We start from the raw sequence: 19137 nt of genomic DNA on the forward strand, positions 1-19137 counted from the left end.
GGTTACACGTAATATAACAATTTTAAAAGTGACATGTCAGCTTTCTTATCTCAACGCACGTGTGTCTGAAAGGCGATCTATAAAAAGCGTCGCACAAACAATGGATTGCGTAACTAAAACACGAATAAATAATCACTAGCACTTACAAACGTCAAAAATAAACCATACCAAAAAACTCGCTCTTTTCAAAGATATTATTGAAGTTAAAACAAATGCAAGAGATGGGGGATTCTTTTAGCTTAGGAGCGGTTAAAAATTAGGCCAAATTTGGTCGCTACATGCAAGCGCCATTCTATTTCGTCATTCTATTTCGTGTGCGTAGCACACGCGTTGACAGAAATGTTGCATGAATCGGCTTTACAACATGCGATCGTATCTACGCAGTTCGAGTAGAATTTCAGTCAAAGACAGCAAAATTCTTTCGTATTTCATCTTCAAATATAATTCGAAAGCATTCACTGTATATATATGGCTTTTGTTTAATCCTGGGTCTTGATATCCGACCCTCGCAGAGCCTAGACAAAACGCAGCTTGAGTGTAACGATTTGTTTACGCCGCAATTATATGCGCAATGTTTTCTCCGACAGTAGTCGGAAATATCCGTATTTTTTTTCTTGCTTTTTCGTGGAGCAATCGTAACGATACGGCCTTGAACACATTAAACAGCGGTCTACCTATAACAATTCAAATATGGCGTCGCAAAAACAAAGCGTCGAACGCATATTTTGCTGTTTCTTTTGCTAATTTCGCTGCCGTAATCGACTGCCTCGAAAGGTCCTTGCAATTTTAAAGTATAGAATTGTCAGATCTCGGTGAAATTTGAACTGTTTATTTGTGTAATGTTAAGGAATATGTGTATAAATACCCGGCGCGGACGAGCCATTTTTGACAAAATTATATGGCTGCATTTCCTCTGCGAAGATAGGAAATTGTTAAACTAAACTACAAAGAAACTGTAATGATAAGATCGAAGAACAATGCACAGGATAAACCTTCGACTCATACTTCATGCAAAAACGTCGACATCTCGAAGAGACTTTGATTAATGTTTGTATTGATTTCCTCTGTTATGCCCTCTACTCTTCATCATTAAATCTCTCTATATAAACCTTTGAATTTCGAGGAAAAGCAGTAATAGACATCACTACTAGTCTATTCATTTTGTTTTAAATAGCGGCAGCAACACTTTTTTGCTGTCTTGCTCTGCCAGATTTAATATTTTCTATCTTTCAATGCTCCTGTTTCATTTTACCAACTAAGAAATTAATCCATTAAACAACAAAGAAAAAGAAAAGAGAAACAAACAACTTATCTAACAAAAAACAAGCAAACAAACAAGCAAGCAAGCATGCAAAAAATTTAGTAATGTTTTAAAACTGAGACCCTTGACTACATGATGTACGTAACAGTGCACCAAGCCAGTAAAACATTTTAACAATTATTCTCCGAAGGCGAATAATTGTTTTAGTATAATTTTCAGATGTGAATATTAAGAACTGCAAAATAATGCACAGAAACACAGAAACAACACACACAAGTGGTATATATATCTGGTACCTTTTTTTGATCGTTGGAGACTTCTAAGCAATTGTGCGAATCCACTGGTCTGAAGAAAACTGAATAACATTTGGTCAAACGATGTCAGCGAGGCGTGCGAGGCAAGACAGCGAGGCATGCGAGGCAGAATTTCCTACTCCAAATAAACATAGGCACGCTAAGCGTGCAGGAGTTATTTTTTCAATTTATGGGGTGGCTTGGGGTGAAACTGGGTGATTGTCCTGTTGGGATGGTTTATGCCATGGGTTGAGCTATTTGTGTATGGCGGCCCACGAAGTCACTTTTTGCACAAAATTTGCTTGCAAACAAAATAACTTTTACGTGCATTTTGATACATCAGAACTGTTTTACTCAATATGTAAATTTTCATCATTTAATTGAAAAACAAAAACTAATTTAATTATCAAAATGTCACAAAATGGCACGTTCTTATTCTGTTTAAGCGGTTATGGGCTGCGGTCACATCTACGACGTAACTAAAGTTTAACTATAGTTAGTCTCAAGTTACGTGACGTCATACCTAACTATAGTTAGTGCTTTCTGTCGTCTTTGCGGTCACACCAATGCAGTTAACTATAGTTAGTTCTGATTAGGTTGTGAATAATTTGGTATTTAAATTAGTTCATGACAGCCCTTGTTGTTTATTTGTGTCCAGTTGTTCCTCTATTTTTTTCTATTTTTGCACGGCATTTCGGCGTTGAAGAAAATAAAATGAAGTAAGGATGCTAGAAACCGAAGAATTCAAGCTTTATTTTTGCTAACATTGATGATATGTAATTTCTTGGCATGTTGTTTTTCTTGTTTTCCTTCCCTTGACGCTCTGTTTTGCATATTTATGTTCATCTCGCACGTGCGAAAAGAATTGTCGTATTCTGATTGGCTTTTCGTTTGTAAACGTAAGACTAACTCATGAACCTTGCTTGGGTATAACTATAGTTAGTGTGTATTGTTTTGGATCAGCGAGGCGTAAATTTTCTAACTATACCCTTGTAAAAATTTTACCGCGATCGCGCCGCGAATGTCGCGATCGCGCCGCGACTGACGCGATCGCGCCGCGATTTGTTGTCATCGCGACGCGATCGTGCGTGACGCGATTGTAAATGAACGCGAACGCGCCGCGATAGTTGCGATCGCGCCGCGAATGTCGCGATCGCGCCACGATTGCCGCGATAGTCGCGATCGCGGCGTGATGAGTGCGATCGCGGCGCGATTGATTACCACCGCACCGCGATTTGGGGGGCTGGAATAAATCTCGGGAAGTGTTCCCGGCGAGAACTCACTTCTCGATCACCGGGAGAAAGGTAATATGCTTTGAAACTCTCACAAATCATGCTGTGGTCGTAACGCAAATCATGACTTGTATTGATGAAATAAACTTTAAGTACTAATCAAAGTAGTTATAAAACTAGTTTGATTTAAAATGTCGAAAAACATTTTATTACGTGACGGTGAGCCGTGAGGACGTGATTCCCACGAGAAAAGTTTTATTTAGTTTTAGTCTAGACGAACTGGCGCGACAAAGCGGCGCGTGATAATGAGTAAAGATAAATTAAAAGATAAGAATTTTTATTTCTTAACAGTCCGTTTTTTAATCTTTTCAAACACTTTGTTTCTTTCTTTTCTTATCTTTGAGGAACCTTAATACCTTTGAGCAATCCAATGACAAATTTCTGTCGGCCATTTTCTTCAAATGCAAATACAATCAGGAATTCGCTGCAATTGCGTTTTTTGCATTGAAAAATCCTCTATATGGCATTTAATTTAATTGTGGCTCCGAAGAGGCTGTCAGAATGAGCTTTTTTAGAGCTTTATATTTACCTTCCCGTAGACCACGATCGTAGACCACACACATCGAAGTCCTTTCCCGCCTTTTGCCGCAAGGTGTCGTGAACTGAGCGTTACGATTGGCTGAGTTAGGTCACGTAGTGCATAGTACACGCAATCGCTACGCCATCGCAAGCAGAAAAGAAATTTTATTTCGAGAAAGTTGGTATGTTTTCTCTTCACAATCAGGACTGGAAAAATGTGTTCTTTTTTAGCTGCTTCTGAATAACAAGAGTTTAGAAGCGACCTAACTTGAGGGAAAAGCGTCTCTGTGAAAACTGCTAGAATTTGTTTTGTTAATTCTAGCGACAGCTTGTTTATAATTTCAACAGCTAGCGCTTCGTCGCTTCGTCATGGACTTTGTTGACTGAACTACAGCTAAACTGTGAATATAAAAAAAATGCAAAACTCGAACAGTGGAAAGAGGAAAACATTTTGACGGTAAGGACCATTCAATGCAAAGTTGTACCTGTTGATGCTTGGGACTTAAATGTTGTATTATTTAAAAAGCTTCGGGGAAAAGAAAGCGCATCTTCGACGGTTCGGCTTCTTCGCAGATGCAAGAGATAGTTCGCTCGTTTGGTAGATCACATCATTGCATCTTCTTTCGCTTGAGCACGAGTAAAAGGTTAGTTGCCGTTATGTATGTGTTGTTCACATTTTACAGAAGAACTGTTCACTTATTTGCTTGTAAACTAAAGACTCAATCACGCTCTCCGGCTTTGCGAAATTTAATTGTGCTCGGCAGCGAAACTGGCCGTCTTTTTCTGTAAGCTTCCGTAAATAAATGTTGTTTCGATACAGTCTGTGTGTTTGTTTTGTCGGTATGCAAAACGCCAAGATAATTGTTTTTAAATTTATAGATTTAGGCGCGATCGCGGCGCGATTCAAGCCAAATCGCGGCGCGATTCCCGACCCATCGCGCCGCGATGCGAGAATCGCGGCGGCCAAAAACGCGGCGCGAATCGCGGCACGAATCGCGGCGCGATCCAAGCCGATCGCGGCGCGATCGCGCCAATCGCGGCGGCCAAAAACGCGCCGCGAATCGCGGCACGAATCGCGGCGCGATCCAAGCCGATCGCGGCGCGATCCAAGCTCAATCGCGCCAATCGCGGCGGCCAAAAACGCGCCGCGATTCGCGGCGCGAATCGCGGCGCGTTCGCGGCGCGATCGCGGTAAAATTTTTACAAGGGTAGTTAGGGCGAACAGAGAAGCGGTCACATTAAAAATATAGCTAACTATAGTTAACGCCGTCCTAACTATAGTTAGTAGTCTAGATGTGATCGCAGCCATTTTGTTGCTAGCTTTGTTGCAACCGTAACGTGTTACTTCTGTTTGTTACGGAATACTTTTGGCTATTTGCCAAACACTGAAACATGATATTGTTGTTTTTCTCACTTTTGTAACATGAGACCTCTGTTTTGTAAAAACGAACGTAATACGATACCCTTGTTTTTCTCGAAAAAGCCACGATTCCATATAGACATTGAACGAAAAGTACTATAATAAACGAAGTAATAAACGCATCAAATCAAAAACCACTTTCTTCGGGAAAGTTCTTTAAAGCGCAGTGCACCTGGAGTATTTGTTTTCTGTCAGAACTGTTCGACAAAGATTTTCGTTCATTCGCAACCTAAATTCTATTCAACAAACAAGAACTAATTGAGTTATCGAATTGTCACGGAATGGCACGCTCTTATTCTGTTTTTACTCTCGATCGTAGTTGCTTTTAACAGCAAAGTTAATACTTGTACCGGTTCATTAACTGTTTGAACGAGATGTTTTACAGTTGATTTCAGTTTACTTTGGCCGCCCGCTTTGCGAAGTTTGTTGGGAAATTGGAAACTTTGTTATGAAGTTGCCAATTACGTTGCGAGTTTGCGAATCAAATTGCGAACTTCGATAAGTTCCCAACTTCGGCCCGACTGAACTTTCGAAGTTTTAGTTGTTGAGGAGAAACAAGACATGTTGCTCGAAAGTCATGGCGATTTCTGAACTCGAAGATTTTAGAGCTTGTCAAGGAAAGTTGAAGTGGCTTGAAGTGCAAGACAACGTTTCGCATCAGCGATCACGCAAGTGATTTGGCGATAAATAAATTTTATGCAGGTAGAAATTTGGTCAAATTTTAACTTTTTTGTATGAAAACACATATTTAACGATTTCTGTGAGGCATAATCTTCACTGTCTTCAATTTCAAGTCTTCTGCGTTTGTAAACCGGATGAAACTGGATGGTTTATTGATTTTAATCGAAGCCGACGCGACGCGACAGACTAATTTGTTCGAAACAAAATTTTTACGGCTCGCTGAACATAAAAGTTTTTTATTTTTATGACATTTGTTTCCAACAGTTTAGCGTAGCAAAGCCCTTTTTGATAACATAATTATAGAAGGTTTTATTAATTTCGGGCCGAAGTTGGGAACTTTGTATCGAAGCTCACAATTTGATTCAAAAACTCGCAACCTATTTGGCAACTTCATAACAAACTTTCCAATTTCCCAACGAACTTCGCAAAGCGGATGGCAAAAGTAATGACCACATTATTCTTCAAATCTGCTTTGTGCAAATGAAAAGCTAGCCTCATCAAACGTACGCTCGAATAACAAGTTAGTGTTGGGCCTTTTGCTCACGGCGTGTGCGTTGTAAGCAGGCGGGCGTTACGAAAAACGTTTTTAATCCAGGGTTAAATCACAACTCACCGATTCCGCCTCCTTCTAATCTAAAAACTTCGAACGAAATTGCTGACTATGTCAGATTGCTTCCCCTTTATAAACTGCAATTTTATTGGTTCTGATAGTACCTGAAATCTGATTGGTGTGACAAACACACATACTTCACTGACTGATTACAAGGACACGACGACTAAAGAGCTATTTTTGAAAAAATAACTCAAAAATGCTAACCGCAAGCTACCTAATAAGCTAACTGTAGGCTAACCGGAGTGTCAATTAGGTTAACCGAAGTGCTTTTTAGGCAAACCGGAATGGATTGCACGCCTCGCTGACGACCCCTTCACTACGTTTCTTATGGCCACGTGTGATCTATAGCTACAAGGCCACCGTGTTTACGATCAATTTGAACGCTATGAGCACCATTTCTTGGAAATATTTTCGGCCCAAAAGTTTTTGTAGTCAAATTTCAAAATTCCCAATGTTTTGAATATTCCCGACTTGGAGTGATGTCCCATAAACGAAAATTTTGTTCGAAAATGAACGAAAATTTCATTTTATATGTTTAGAAAGGATTGTATGTAGTATTTAAAAAGGGGTGTTTTAACCGTGTCAAAATAAAGATTTCCTACCTCAGCAACTGTCCACCATGTTTACTTGCTTGGATGTCAATGGTTGCATGGCTTAGTGACCAAGCCTTCAAATGCCATAATCACCTCTCGAGGGGTGATTATAGCGTCATAAGCCGAGTTTCTCAACCAATCAGAATGCCCCGATTCTTATATTCACCTCTGAAATTATACTCAAGACATTTAATGACGACCATTCAGCTCCAACAGTAAAATATTTTTTCATAACTTTGCATAGTAATTCACTCCTGCTTTGCATCGTTTTATGCGGTTTTAGCTTTTAATGTTTTTATAAGTATATTTCATAAACCCTTTGTTTTATATTGTTTTTTTGCGGAGCCCCATAACCATAGAAATAGACATAAGACAACGTCGCGCGATAAATGGCGGCTATACTACAGAAAAAGGTCGAGCTAGGCATGCCTAGGTATGCTTGGTTAACGTAAAGGTTTCAGCTGTCAAAACAAGGTATCCCCCGACCAGGTCACGGTCAAGTGCTTTTTTAAGTTGACCGCCGACTAGGTTATGTATTTTATTGGATCGCGGCCTCAAGTCCTAATTTTTTGCTGTCTACAGTAGTGACAGGATTTTGTCAGCGCGTCTGCTACACGTACAACTATGTCGTCCAATATCCGGGATTTTCATCATCATCATCATCTTCAATGCTCCTCGCGCCAGTAGGCGCATAAGGCCGTCACGTTTTCTGTCCAACACTCCCTGTTCCGTGCCACCGCTTTGGCTACCTCCCAGCTTGCACACCCTAACTTGTTTCTTTCCTTTTCCACTGTCCTTCTCCAAGTCGTCCTTGGCCTCCCTCTTGCTCTTCGGCCTTCTGCCTCTTCAATCACTCTCTTGTTTGTAATTCTTTGCTGCCATCTAATTCTCAGTATCCGTCTTAGGCATTGGCATTGGAAACTGTTCAGTTTTCGTTCATCAGCTTTATTGATCTTCCATGTTTCACAGCCGGGATTTTAGAAGGTCTTAAACCCAAAGAAGGCTTTGTTACTTAAAAAAAATACTGAGCCTGAAAACTGCACCATTGCGTAAATTCAGATTGAAATAAAGGGCAAAGTAAATAACCGGACAGCTCCAGTTTTAGGCCTGGCTAAATCTATTTAATAGCTCTTTTAGCGCCATTGGACTTTTAGCGCTCTAAAAATGCGCTTATTATTATTATTATTATTATTATTATTATTATTATTATTATTATTATTATTATTATTATTATTAGCTTACTCTCAGGAGTATCATTCTACGCCTTTTAATGCTCGTGATTCATGAATTCTCCCGTAGGGACTTTTCAGAAGTATTGCCTCGTCTGGCTTCAGCCTTTGAAGTTGACCGCTTGTTGAAAAGAACCTTTCTCCGTGCCATGCCTGTTTGGCAGCTTTACCGGATTGTTTCCACAAGAATGTTCCACGTCTCAGATGTTTGCACCTCTTTGGTCACATTTTTCCCTCGTGGAATTGTGAACAAGGAAAAGGTTGGTATAACTGATATCAAGTCATGTGCAAGGCCAGTTGATTGCGAGCTCTGCTTATACTAAGGCCCGGTTCAGACGCCGTACTTTTCATGAGCCGAACTCAATTTGAATTTGGACCGACCCAATGCAAATTGACAAAAGTACGCCTCTTGATTCAGACGCCGTACTTTTTGGCCGTTCCGAGGCCGTTCCTAATACAGTTCCAATAATTGAGGTAATCTGCTGGCAAAAAAAAATTAAAATAATTGATGAATTAGGATCGGCAAATGAAAAGTACGTCGTCTGAATCAAAGCCGTTCCAAAGGCGTTCCACAGGCGAAATTCTCGGCCAAGCCAGGCGGGAAGAACGGGTGAGCCGTTCCAAATTGAAATAGCCGTTCTAATTTGATTCAGACGCCGATCTTTTCATGTACTTAATTCAAGGAATTAGGTTCGGCTTATGAAAAGATCGGCGTCTGAACCGGGCCTAAGTTATTGAAAAGCGCAAATATAAACAATGTTGGATAAATCTGGCCACCTCATTATCATTATTACGCTTGTATTTTCATTATAGTGGCGAAAATAAACTTGAGCTTGATCTCGAACACGAATGTGGCAGGTTTTAATGAAATTTAAACTCAAAGTCAAAACAACACGTTGGTAAATCTAAACAGATTAATATTTTAGTCAAAAGTCGGGCGATACAGAACACCACAAGCCACCCACTGTGATTGTATGCACTGTTCAGTTTTTAAACGTGTAAGGTACTCCTACGGAGTACAATTTAGTATTATTTTACTGCTTTCGTCCAAGCAGAGTCCAGAAATTGTTCTGTGTACCATATAATGCAGTCTTGTGAAAGTGATTATATGAAATTCCATATATTTGAACCCCAGGAGAAAGATTTAAAGCCAGTAGTGTACACGAGCAATTTTTATGTGAAAATTTTTATTTGGCCGTGTAGACGAGAAAAATTCCGGCTTTAATAGGATTCGAACCCATGGAGTTTTGAAGTCTTCTATTGACGTTCTATTCTATATTGCCATTTTCGAATTCTTTGACTATGTCGTATTCAGAAAAACAATATCGAGCAGTGCATTCAAGCCATGATCAACATGCTGGAAACTGGAAACATAACAAACAGGTTAGTTTACAAATCTTCTTCTATTTTGGTAATCTCATTTTACTTTTTGCACTCCATTTAAGTTGTTGTTAACTGTGCCGAGCATATCTTCTGTCTACAATCATACGTTCCTGGAGCATTGTCATTTCCACAATCTCGTTCCCAGAGCCTGCGTTCCCCTTGACCAGCGGTCGGGAAACTCAAAGGCTCTGGACGAGACAAAACCGGAACCAGGATTTCCTTGTTCCGGTTTGATTGTGCGCCGGAGATTGTGGTGAAACGTCAGTGAAACGAACACGTTTTCCAACAGCCAATCAGATTCAGACGCCTTTGTGGCGGCTTTTCAGAATAGCCTATAGCCCAGAGGTCCCGATCCCTAAAGCAGACCAGAAGGATCACGACCTCTGGGACGAGATTGTCATTTCCATTACCATTACTATTACCTTACCAGGTTTGTAGCCAGACGAAGTCTGTCACCGCGAGACAATATTAGATAAAGAGTCACTCCTTTAATGTATATTATTAATGCATAGTCTCTTACAGGAACCTAAAATAAACAAATAAGTTCAACGTTTTACCGAGTCAAGTGCCTCGTTTCGCCTACGTATACTAGCCACGGCCCTGATTGACATTTAAATAACATCTTAACATAGCCTCCGTAGAGCAAGTGGTTTAAATTAAATTTAAATAAACATACATTACCATATATGGTTTTAGTAGTTACTAAAGCAACATTAGCAAGGTGTTGAGACTTTTTTGACTTTAGGCCAGTTTTCAATATTTATTAAACCGACGCGACGCTTTGCCGTTTTGTCTTATAACTCCCCCCTGTATTACTGTGTTAGTAACACAAAGGGCAATTTCGAAAATGCTATCATCTCTCTCAAATAGTTCTAACACAGAAGTTGAAGAATTAACAGTCACTTCAAGTTTGAAGTTGGCGGAGGTTTGCCTGGATAATTTCCCTTTTCGAGATGATATTGAGCTCATCTGCCTTGCAATCAAGTTGCTATTTGCAAGCATTCACCAGTGGTACAGTGGGACAACGGTCAGTCAAACTGATGACAAAGAAAACAAAACTGAAGAGAGAGAAACCCTGAAGAATGACTGCGTACGTCAACTCTCGAAAAAGGTTGCAAGCAAGCTAAAAAAAGAACTACAGTATGAAATGCCTGACTATTACAAGAACGATGCCCTTGTGAAGGAATTTGAGGTACGCATAATATGATAATTAATGCAATAGTACCTAAATCATATGGAATGGATTCACAGTTGGTCTATTTGCTCAATGTCGGATTAAACTAATCGGGATTTGCTTTAATTTCCAGTCAGTTTTCGAAGTTAGTTAGTCATTATCCTTGTCCTTCATTTTAACTTATTGCCATTGTTCTTCATTGCCACTTTGACACTTTAAAAAGTAACTTTTGACTCTAAATAAGCGTTAATGGGGTTCTGGACAACTGGGCCATGAACGATTCTTCCAATGTAAAATTGCTATCCGACGTTGGCCTCTTGGTGTCTGTTACATGGGATGGATTATGATGAATGTGGTCTGCCCGTAAAGGGTGGCAAGTAATTTTTTTTGTAAAAGAAAACACATAATATTAAACTGGCCGTTATAGCATGGTAATACGAGTTTCAGCATCACTTTATTAATTGCTCCTCGTGCCACATTTCGTGTTTATCAGGCAATGACGTCATCTCGTTGGCTAACTGAAATCGCAAACTATCATGTTTGCTGGAAATCATAAAATACATTCTTGACTTGACTTATTTTTTTTTATTCAGGTGTGGAGTGTGCTTCTTCAAGTCTCTGACAGCAGTCAAGGATGTGAAGAGTACCGGAGATACTTAACAGAACAATTTATGTCGCGTGCGAAAAGGGTAAAGAACATTAGCGATCAGGGCTTTTACAAACCAATCCCCCTTTCGTATCAAAACCATGGGTTAGCTTTTCGGTTGGGGCAATGCTCAATAGTTAAGTTCAAATGCAAGCGCTATTGTAACATCAGAAAATAAGATAAGAAAGCTACTTATATTTTCTAACTTCGGCGGTTGTTAGAAAATAAGTTTGTAGCAGTTTCGGAAGACTTAGTTTCCATAATCCCCTCCTAAAATATTACCATATTAAGTTGTTTGCTTTTGTCGAACAGTGATTGCTTTTATACCCAGTAAAGACGTCAATTTTGCAACTAACAAAATTTAAGAACACCGACGATTGTACCCCTTTTTTGGCGGGAAATATCGCGTCCTGACCGTTTTAACATTTTTTTCATATCATCACTTTTAAAACTCCCACTAAAGAATTATTAACACAATTTTAATAGTAAAGTAGGGTAAGGAGACCTCCAGAAAACATCAGGCTTATAGTGGAGGCCCCCTTGGTTATCACTATATAACATTGGCGCAAGAGGGCAAATGTGTTGGGATAACGTCTATTTTTGGGCTAGGTTTATCATTCATAGTTAATTTATACTTCGTTTACATGCGTACAATCTTATTTATTTATTTATTTTTAAGGTGAAAGAAACCTGTCTTGTTGAGATTTTTTGTGAACTTGACCTGGAGGTGTATGACAGAGCTGTCGGGGAATCCATCAGCAAACTTGCGTTTGAAGCTGTGGAAAAGATAATAAAAGTAAGTCATTACTAACACATCAATAACTGATCTGTAACTGAGTTTGTTGGACAACGTGATTCATATTCAAGCATTGCCACTTTTTCTGGTCTGGTTTTACATGTAACGTTACCTTGATGACAAAAACTGTTCATTATTTAAGTCACGACAGGGTGCAGACGCCGGCCGTGCTTTTAACACTTTAACTGGCTCGAGTCTCCGAGGTGACGCAGGAGCGGTGAAGTACGGCCAACTTTTGTCAATGTTGCTCACAAAATCCTGGCCAAAAACGAGTCAGCAACAAAACAGGTCTGGCTTGGACCGTAGTACTGTGGAGTTTCTTCTCACCTGGAATCCGATGGCTGGATATTTCCAATTCTTTGGTAACTAGTTCCTTTCCTTTCCTTTTTTTTTTGCCTTGCCTTCGCTTCCAGTCCTGTCTCGTCTTGTCACTTCCCTTCCCTTTCCTTTCCTTTCCTTTCCCCTCCTTTTCTTTCCTTTCTTTTCCTGTCCATACCTTCCCTTCCCCGCCCTTCTCTTCCCGCCCTTCCTTTTTCTCCCCCTTCATTCCCTTCCTTTACTTTCCCTTCCCTTTCCTTCACCCTCCTTTCCTCTTTGTTTCCTGTCCTTCTCTGTCCTCTGTTCTCACCTGCCTTACCATCCCTTCCGTCACTTTCCCTCCATTCCCCTTCCCTCCCCTCCCCTCCTTTCTTTTCTTTTCAATACTCAGTCTACTCAGTCTATAAATGAAATTCACAAATTTGCACCTAGCATTTTAAGTTAGTTGTAAACAAGCACTGTAGAAGGCACTTTCTTAACAAATTGAGATTTGGTGTGTTATGTTTGAGGGTTTTAAAGTCAAACGTATTCAAATTTTAGAGTGGGAAACAAAACGCAATCTGGATCTGATCTTTGTCGTTATTCAGTATTTCTTTAGCTTAAGTTATTTGACAAAACAGTAATTAATTTGGTAATTCATCGGCATCTGTCTGTCGTATTTTCTTGTTTCAAGGACACTCTTTTTCTTAGTTCTTACAGTGCGACTACTCGAACCGGGGCACCCTGAACAAAATTAACCAATCACAGTTTTAATTGAAAACAAAGGATGGGGACATTGTTTTGAAACGGACCAATAACGTTCTAGAACGTAAACAAAAGATTACCAACAAAATTGGAACTCTCAACAGCGTTACAAACAGATGCGGACCTCTCAGGAAACTTGCGTTCTTTTTGATTGGTTACTTTCGATCCTAAATTTTCACTGTGTACCGAATTTTAGCGCTCGTTTTATTATTTGATCAAAACCGTGATCAAAAGTCTTCATTCACAGGCTAAAAAATTCTTCAGAGGAAATTTTCTAATAAAATGAAATCGCTCTTCGTTGGTAATAGCACAGTAAAGAATAAGGAGGAACGTTTTTAGACTTTATTCACGAGAAGCGACGACGCGTAAACGGGATGGAATTGCATGCTGTGAGCAGTAATGAATAGAAATGTTCGAGATTTCATGTTTGAAAAGTCAGTTGCCTTCAACTCTTCTTTACGTACTCGTGTTTGCTGTGATCATTTTTTGTTTTTGACGAAAGACAAGACAAGAAAGATTTGGGATGCCGCCAGAGCGACAATTGACCTTGCATATAGGGACAGTCTTGCTATCGCCGCTTGAAATGAGTTAGTTCACTCTGTTGCAATTTTATAAAACCACAGAAAGATCGAAGACTCATTGAAGAAACGGAACAAATTCCTCTTTTACGAAAAGCAATTTACTTCAAAGTTATAACGGAAGCTAACAGAAAATGAGTCCGTGAACACGCAACATAATTCGCCGTAATGTTTACACTGGTTTACATTACACATGGTGACTCGCATCAATTTTATGGCAACAGACGGAGCGAAATAAAAAATAATTACGGCATTACGGTCTTCATTTTCACCGCAGAAGTGAATTTTTTTTAAGCAAGAGTAAACACAGCGTGGAATCTTCAATTCACACCTTCCTGGCCGTGAACAGAATTTCACGATTCATGGTTTGATTCGTAAACTTTTTACATATGATCGCGAGAACTCCATAACCTTTCATGACCTCTGGAAAATTAAGGATCGACACTAACCAATCAAATAGAAGGCATTTTTCCTGAGAGGTCCGCATCTGTTTGTAACGTTGTTGACAGTTCATTTTTGTGGGTAATCTTTTGTTTGCGTTCTTGAACCCTATTGGTTCGTTGCAAAAAAATGTCCCCATCCTTTGTTTTCAATTAACACTGTGATTGGTTAATTTTGTTCAAGGAGCCCCGGTTCGAGTAGTCGCACTGTAAGTTAGCTCGAGGCTCCTCCTCCACCTGCTCTTACACTGTTTACCGCTGCACTTGCGATTGATCCGTTCCAGAACTACCTTTCGTTGTGGTAGAGAAAATGGTGTCCTTCTTTATTCTCCTTTGTTCATGGCACGTTTTTGGATGCTGTGTCTGTTGTTTTGAAACGGTAAAAGGTATTATTCTATGAAAAAAAAAATACAAAAAATAACCCTGCGCTAGCGCGGTGACGTTATGGCGCGGAAACCAACGAAGTCACGTACATTGTTCCCCTAAAATTGGTCACAGTGTAAACGCTGAGGTTTTTGAAAAATTTTCCATGTGTGGGATTTCCTTGTCGGTTTCCATGTGTTTGCCGCTTTTTTAATTGGCGGTAACATTTTCAAGTTATTGTCTCAAAATGCAATCCTAAATTGCTCTGTCCGGGACACTATGAAACTAGTCCGTTGTGTTTAAAAACACTGCGTTTGTACGCTTGTTCCTAACTTCCTGTTTTGTTTTCTTCAAGTTAAATAATTTAGAAAACTCACGGCGTAAAAATCTGATTTTCAAAACAGGTGATGAATCTGGAAGAGGAAGTATTTTAACGGGTGAGGGTCAAGAAACGTTGTCAATGGCTCAATCAGTACTGACGGCTATCGTGGAAAGCATTTCAAATGCCTCGGTGACTGTTGACATCTTAGTTCTCTTACAGAAGTACAAGGAGAAATTCTTGGAAGTCTTGAAAAAGACTTTCTCTAAAACGAAAACGAAGGAAGAAATTGAAAAAAGCCTAGCTGAGCGAATTGAAGAAATTGAAGAATTTCAAGCTGTAAAGTTAAAAGTGGTTTCCTTCGTCAACATGTGTGACTTGATTCAGCCAGGTGAGATTTAATTAAACAGCCTTAAAGTCTCCATATTCCGCACTTACAAGTCCTATACTTGTTGCTTTCCAATGCAAATCGAATAATTAACAATTATCCTAAGAAATCTCGCTGAATATCGCCTGATACTTAGCTGACAAGGCCGTAGGCCGGGTTGGCTAAAATCAGACGATGTTCTGCAAGATTGAGCCAGATAATTGTATTATTATTCAACAGTTGTCAACAAGACAGCTAGAAAAACTGTCAGGTTATATAGCGCTTTGCAAGACTTCGGACAATTCTTGGCAACCTTATTAAAAACTATTGAAATGCAATTGCTGAGTTTTGGTTGGTTTATAGACAATGGTATATGAGCTCATATACCATGGACAACAAAATGGTAGGTTTACGCGCCAACGAGAACAGCCAGGGTGCTCAAATATCGCATGTCTTTGGGTGTTTTGAATAAAACAATTATTCCACCTGCGCTTGTTGGATATGAGATAGTTATAACCAACTCATATCCAACAAACGCGCGAGTGGAATGTTAAATGATAATTTTGTACGGATGATGGATAACAATGACTTTCTGACCATTAATGGGCATCGAACAAATTTGTTGAATGATAACGCAGATCCTCTTCTTGAGATGCTTGGATGGGACAGGGTCTCAGTCAACCGAACAAAACAAAAGGCAGTTATCATGTTCAAAACACTAAACAAACTAACGCCCTCATACATGCAGGATCTGTTCTCCGCTCGTGATTTTTTCTACAGTATCCGTAACTCAGAGAACATCCTGCAAGTACCTGAACCAAGAACTAATTGTCTTAAACGCAGTTTTGGTTATTCCGAGGCTGATCTTTGGAACGGACTGCCATCCAAGCTACGTAAGCCATTTAACCCGTGGAAGCTTTTGAAAGGGAATCAGTGACTTTTACCCCTCACTGGGCACCCACACGGCAAACACGTAAAACAGTATTAAAGATATTTTTATCATTTTTTACTGATGTTTTAACCGTGGTTAAATAAAGTTTTGTCATTGTCATTATCATTGTCTGTTGAGCATATCTATACAGCTTTGGAATATTGAGATTGGTTGGCATGTATTAAATATGGAACTGATTCCAAAGTTTTAATTTTAAGAAGACTGATACTATACCGTTTGCAAATGCCAGATAGAGAACATTATCTGGTTGGGTTGAATACTGTTTAAAATCACTACTTTGTTTTTCTCCAGTCAATATAACCAGTATTAAGGAAAAGTCGCTCCAAGATGTCAACCCTCGCCAGATACGTCATTTATGCGAACGCAAAGATGACAAGCAAATTGAGGTGAAATTCTTTGAACTTCCGTCAGTGGCTGAAGACGTTTTCTCGCCACTTCACAACGTGCAGGAAAGTCTCACTTTCCACGATCTTTGGGCACAGTATGGAAAGAAAGCTCAAACTGCCAGAAAGAATGACGAGGCAAAAAAACGACACCTAAGCATCTCCGAAGTCGTCGAAAATGTCTGGAAACCAGCCTTCGAAGACTGGAACAAATATGCCGCTGGAACTATGGATGGCACAATATCCCTTGGAAATGTTGACAAGCTCTTTGGCGGCTACAAGAACCAGAAAAAAGAACTCGAGCGAGAGTTGTTGCGCATGTTTAAACTGAGCCAAAGTCAAACTGCCAGCTTTGCAAAGACGCTGCAGGCAACAACCGCGGAGCGCGTTGGTCAAATACAGCGTTACCAGCAGCTTCATCAGTATGCAAATGCCGCAGAGACAATCTGGGAATTTAAAGAAGCAATGGGTTTCACTGGAGACTTCAAAGTTATTGAGGATCTACGTAATCAGGTATCTTCACTCATTGTAACTGCTTAATCTTTTGTGGCTTAAAATATCAAACGGTGTTGATCAGGCCTCTGTTGCTGCCTTGCAAAGATTATGCAGCCCATCCAAATGACACGTGTCGTATTGAGTCAAGTAAATAGTTTCTCTGGTTAGAATTTGTTTACATGCACAACAGTCTATTACACTCAAGATACCGTTGTTTCATTGCCTGCCAGTCACATTTGGTACTTGTTTTTGCTATGTTGTTTGGCATTGCTTTGAAATTATACTGCTTTTGTTTGAAGTCGTTAAACACTCTTCGCTGCAGAGATGCTCTTGTTATAGCGTGTTTTAAGACCCTGTTTACTCTTAAATTCGATAATATAGCTGTCAATAGAGTTCAAGCAAAAGCCACTTAACAGCATTGGAAAAAGATTTTATGAGGCTGGTCGAGCACTTAAGTGTTTGGATGTTGACAAAGCACAATGCTTCAAAGCTGTAGTAGACAGCAAACGACTGGTGGAGTGGCTACGTACAACCATCACATGTAAGCACTGTATCTGTTAATTTTTATTGTTATTTTATTCAATTCAAATGCCAGTCATTAGCGACCTTCAGATTGGACTACGAGTACGAGATTGAGTACGAGTACGAGTTTTCAAACCAAATTCGTATGCCTCCTATAATCACTTATCACACCAATCTTATCCCGAACGTTTATTTATGTGTTAGTCAGCAACAGGGAAGAGTTATAGTTTTGGGGATACAATTGTGTCGAAGTTCCAAAGTCGTACTCGTACTCGATCTCGTACTCGTAGTCAAATCTGAAGGTCGCTATTTATCTTTAAACGGTTAGTCACTCATTCGAAAACCTCATCGGCCATGGGACATGTTGTGTACTAGTTTAGAAACAAGAAGTAAATTTGTTACAACAGTGTGGAGTTCTATAGCGATTAACGCCTTTATGTATTGAATGGTTTCACAGCAACCCAAGAGCTCAAGGTTCTTGTTGACCTGGCCTTGATCTCGGCCGGTGAAAGCGACATGGAAACTGACCGCATATCCAGTCTACATACAAGCTGCTTGGGTTTCGCTCCACTGATCTTTGACCTCAGAGAAAGTGAAGGACAAAAAGTGGACTTTAGCCAACTGGTAAAGGCCTGTGATCCTGTTTGGAAAGCTGTAGAGACGGATCACACATTACCCCAAAAACTAGTAAGAAGTGAATTGTAACTTTGTGTTCTCATGATAGTTATTTCTTTGCAACTATATTCTTCTTGTCTTCTATTCTCTTTTACGTACAGAACGCGATTAAGGACGCTTATCAAAATCAGGATATTGGGAAATCTTAAACCAGGTTTAAAAATATTTAAATAAACGCAAAAAAGAAGAAGGTTTCTTCCACGTCATTCTCATTACTTGCAGTTTCAAAAGGTCTCAAATATTTTTTTTATTAATATTTGTTGGTATTTCGTGATACGCTGACGAAAACAGACTTTAATAATGTTTTCAGTCAATCAATACTGCTAAACCATAGATGTTGTCGCGTTCCATCACTTTCACTAGTGACCATTTTTTCTACCGTCATTGGAACCCATCAAATTACTTCGTTTGACTTTTTTATTTGTTTTGTTTACAGTATGACACTAGCAGGCATCTGGAGTGGCTTAAGACCGTCAAAGAGTCCCATGGTTCTGTTGCCATGACTTCATTAGTGCAGGCTAAAACCATCAACTCCAGTGGTGTGTACGTTGTGGGTCACTTGGACACCAAGACTGGCCCTTCGACAGAGCAAGGAAGGCGGCTGTCATTTAATGATGTCATCCAACTGACAGTTCCCGCAAAAGATGGAAGCGAAAACGTGCAGCGGAAAACGTACTCTGTTGATGAATTGAAAGATTTGCAAAGTAAATTGATGTTGATTGCAGGGAAAGCTGAAAAGGGGAAGGATGAGGTTGAACAATTTGTGAAGGCAAGTTAAAAACTATATTTATTGAGTAAGTTGAAGTTTGCATTTAAATGAAGTGAGAGCGATTGCTAAACAGTGGAAACATTCATAGACGAAAAAACACTCATAAACGAGAAACAAAAAAGGAAGACTACGAAGGTTTAGCAAGCTGGGAAATATATTTTTCTACAATTATACACGCCAAGTGAAATAAACGTAATCGTACTTAGCTGACATGCACAACGTTGGTGGACTTTGAGAGGTTGTTATGTGAAACGCCTGTGGAAATTTGTGTGAATGTGAAGTGTATTAAACCTCTTATTAGCGACGACAAAG

General features: G+C 39.7%; 1 protein-coding gene across 1 annotated transcript in view; it reads left to right on the forward strand.

Annotated features, from left to right (window-relative positions):
* The window catches only part of LOC144665244 (E3 ubiquitin-protein ligase rnf213-alpha-like), a 98698-nt gene that overhangs the window by 19904 nt on the left and 59657 nt on the right, over positions 1–19137 (forward strand). Inside the window, 11 exon segments of the mRNA XM_078526452.1 lie at positions 7972–8161; positions 9217–9284; positions 10155–10476; positions 11052–11147; positions 11784–11900; positions 12043–12262; positions 14748–15053; positions 16273–16877; positions 17241–17400; positions 17839–18068; positions 18493–18825. Coding sequence (XP_078382578.1) covers positions 7972–8161; positions 9217–9284; positions 10155–10476; positions 11052–11147; positions 11784–11900; positions 12043–12262; positions 14748–15053; positions 16273–16877; positions 17241–17400; positions 17839–18068; positions 18493–18825 — 2647 coding nt within the window.

The sequence above is a fragment of the Oculina patagonica genome, chromosome 1 (genome assembly GCF_052425735.1).
Source record: "Oculina patagonica isolate OP01 chromosome 1, crgOcupat, whole genome shotgun sequence".
NCBI lineage: Eukaryota > Metazoa > Cnidaria > Anthozoa > Scleractinia > Oculinidae > Oculina > Oculina patagonica.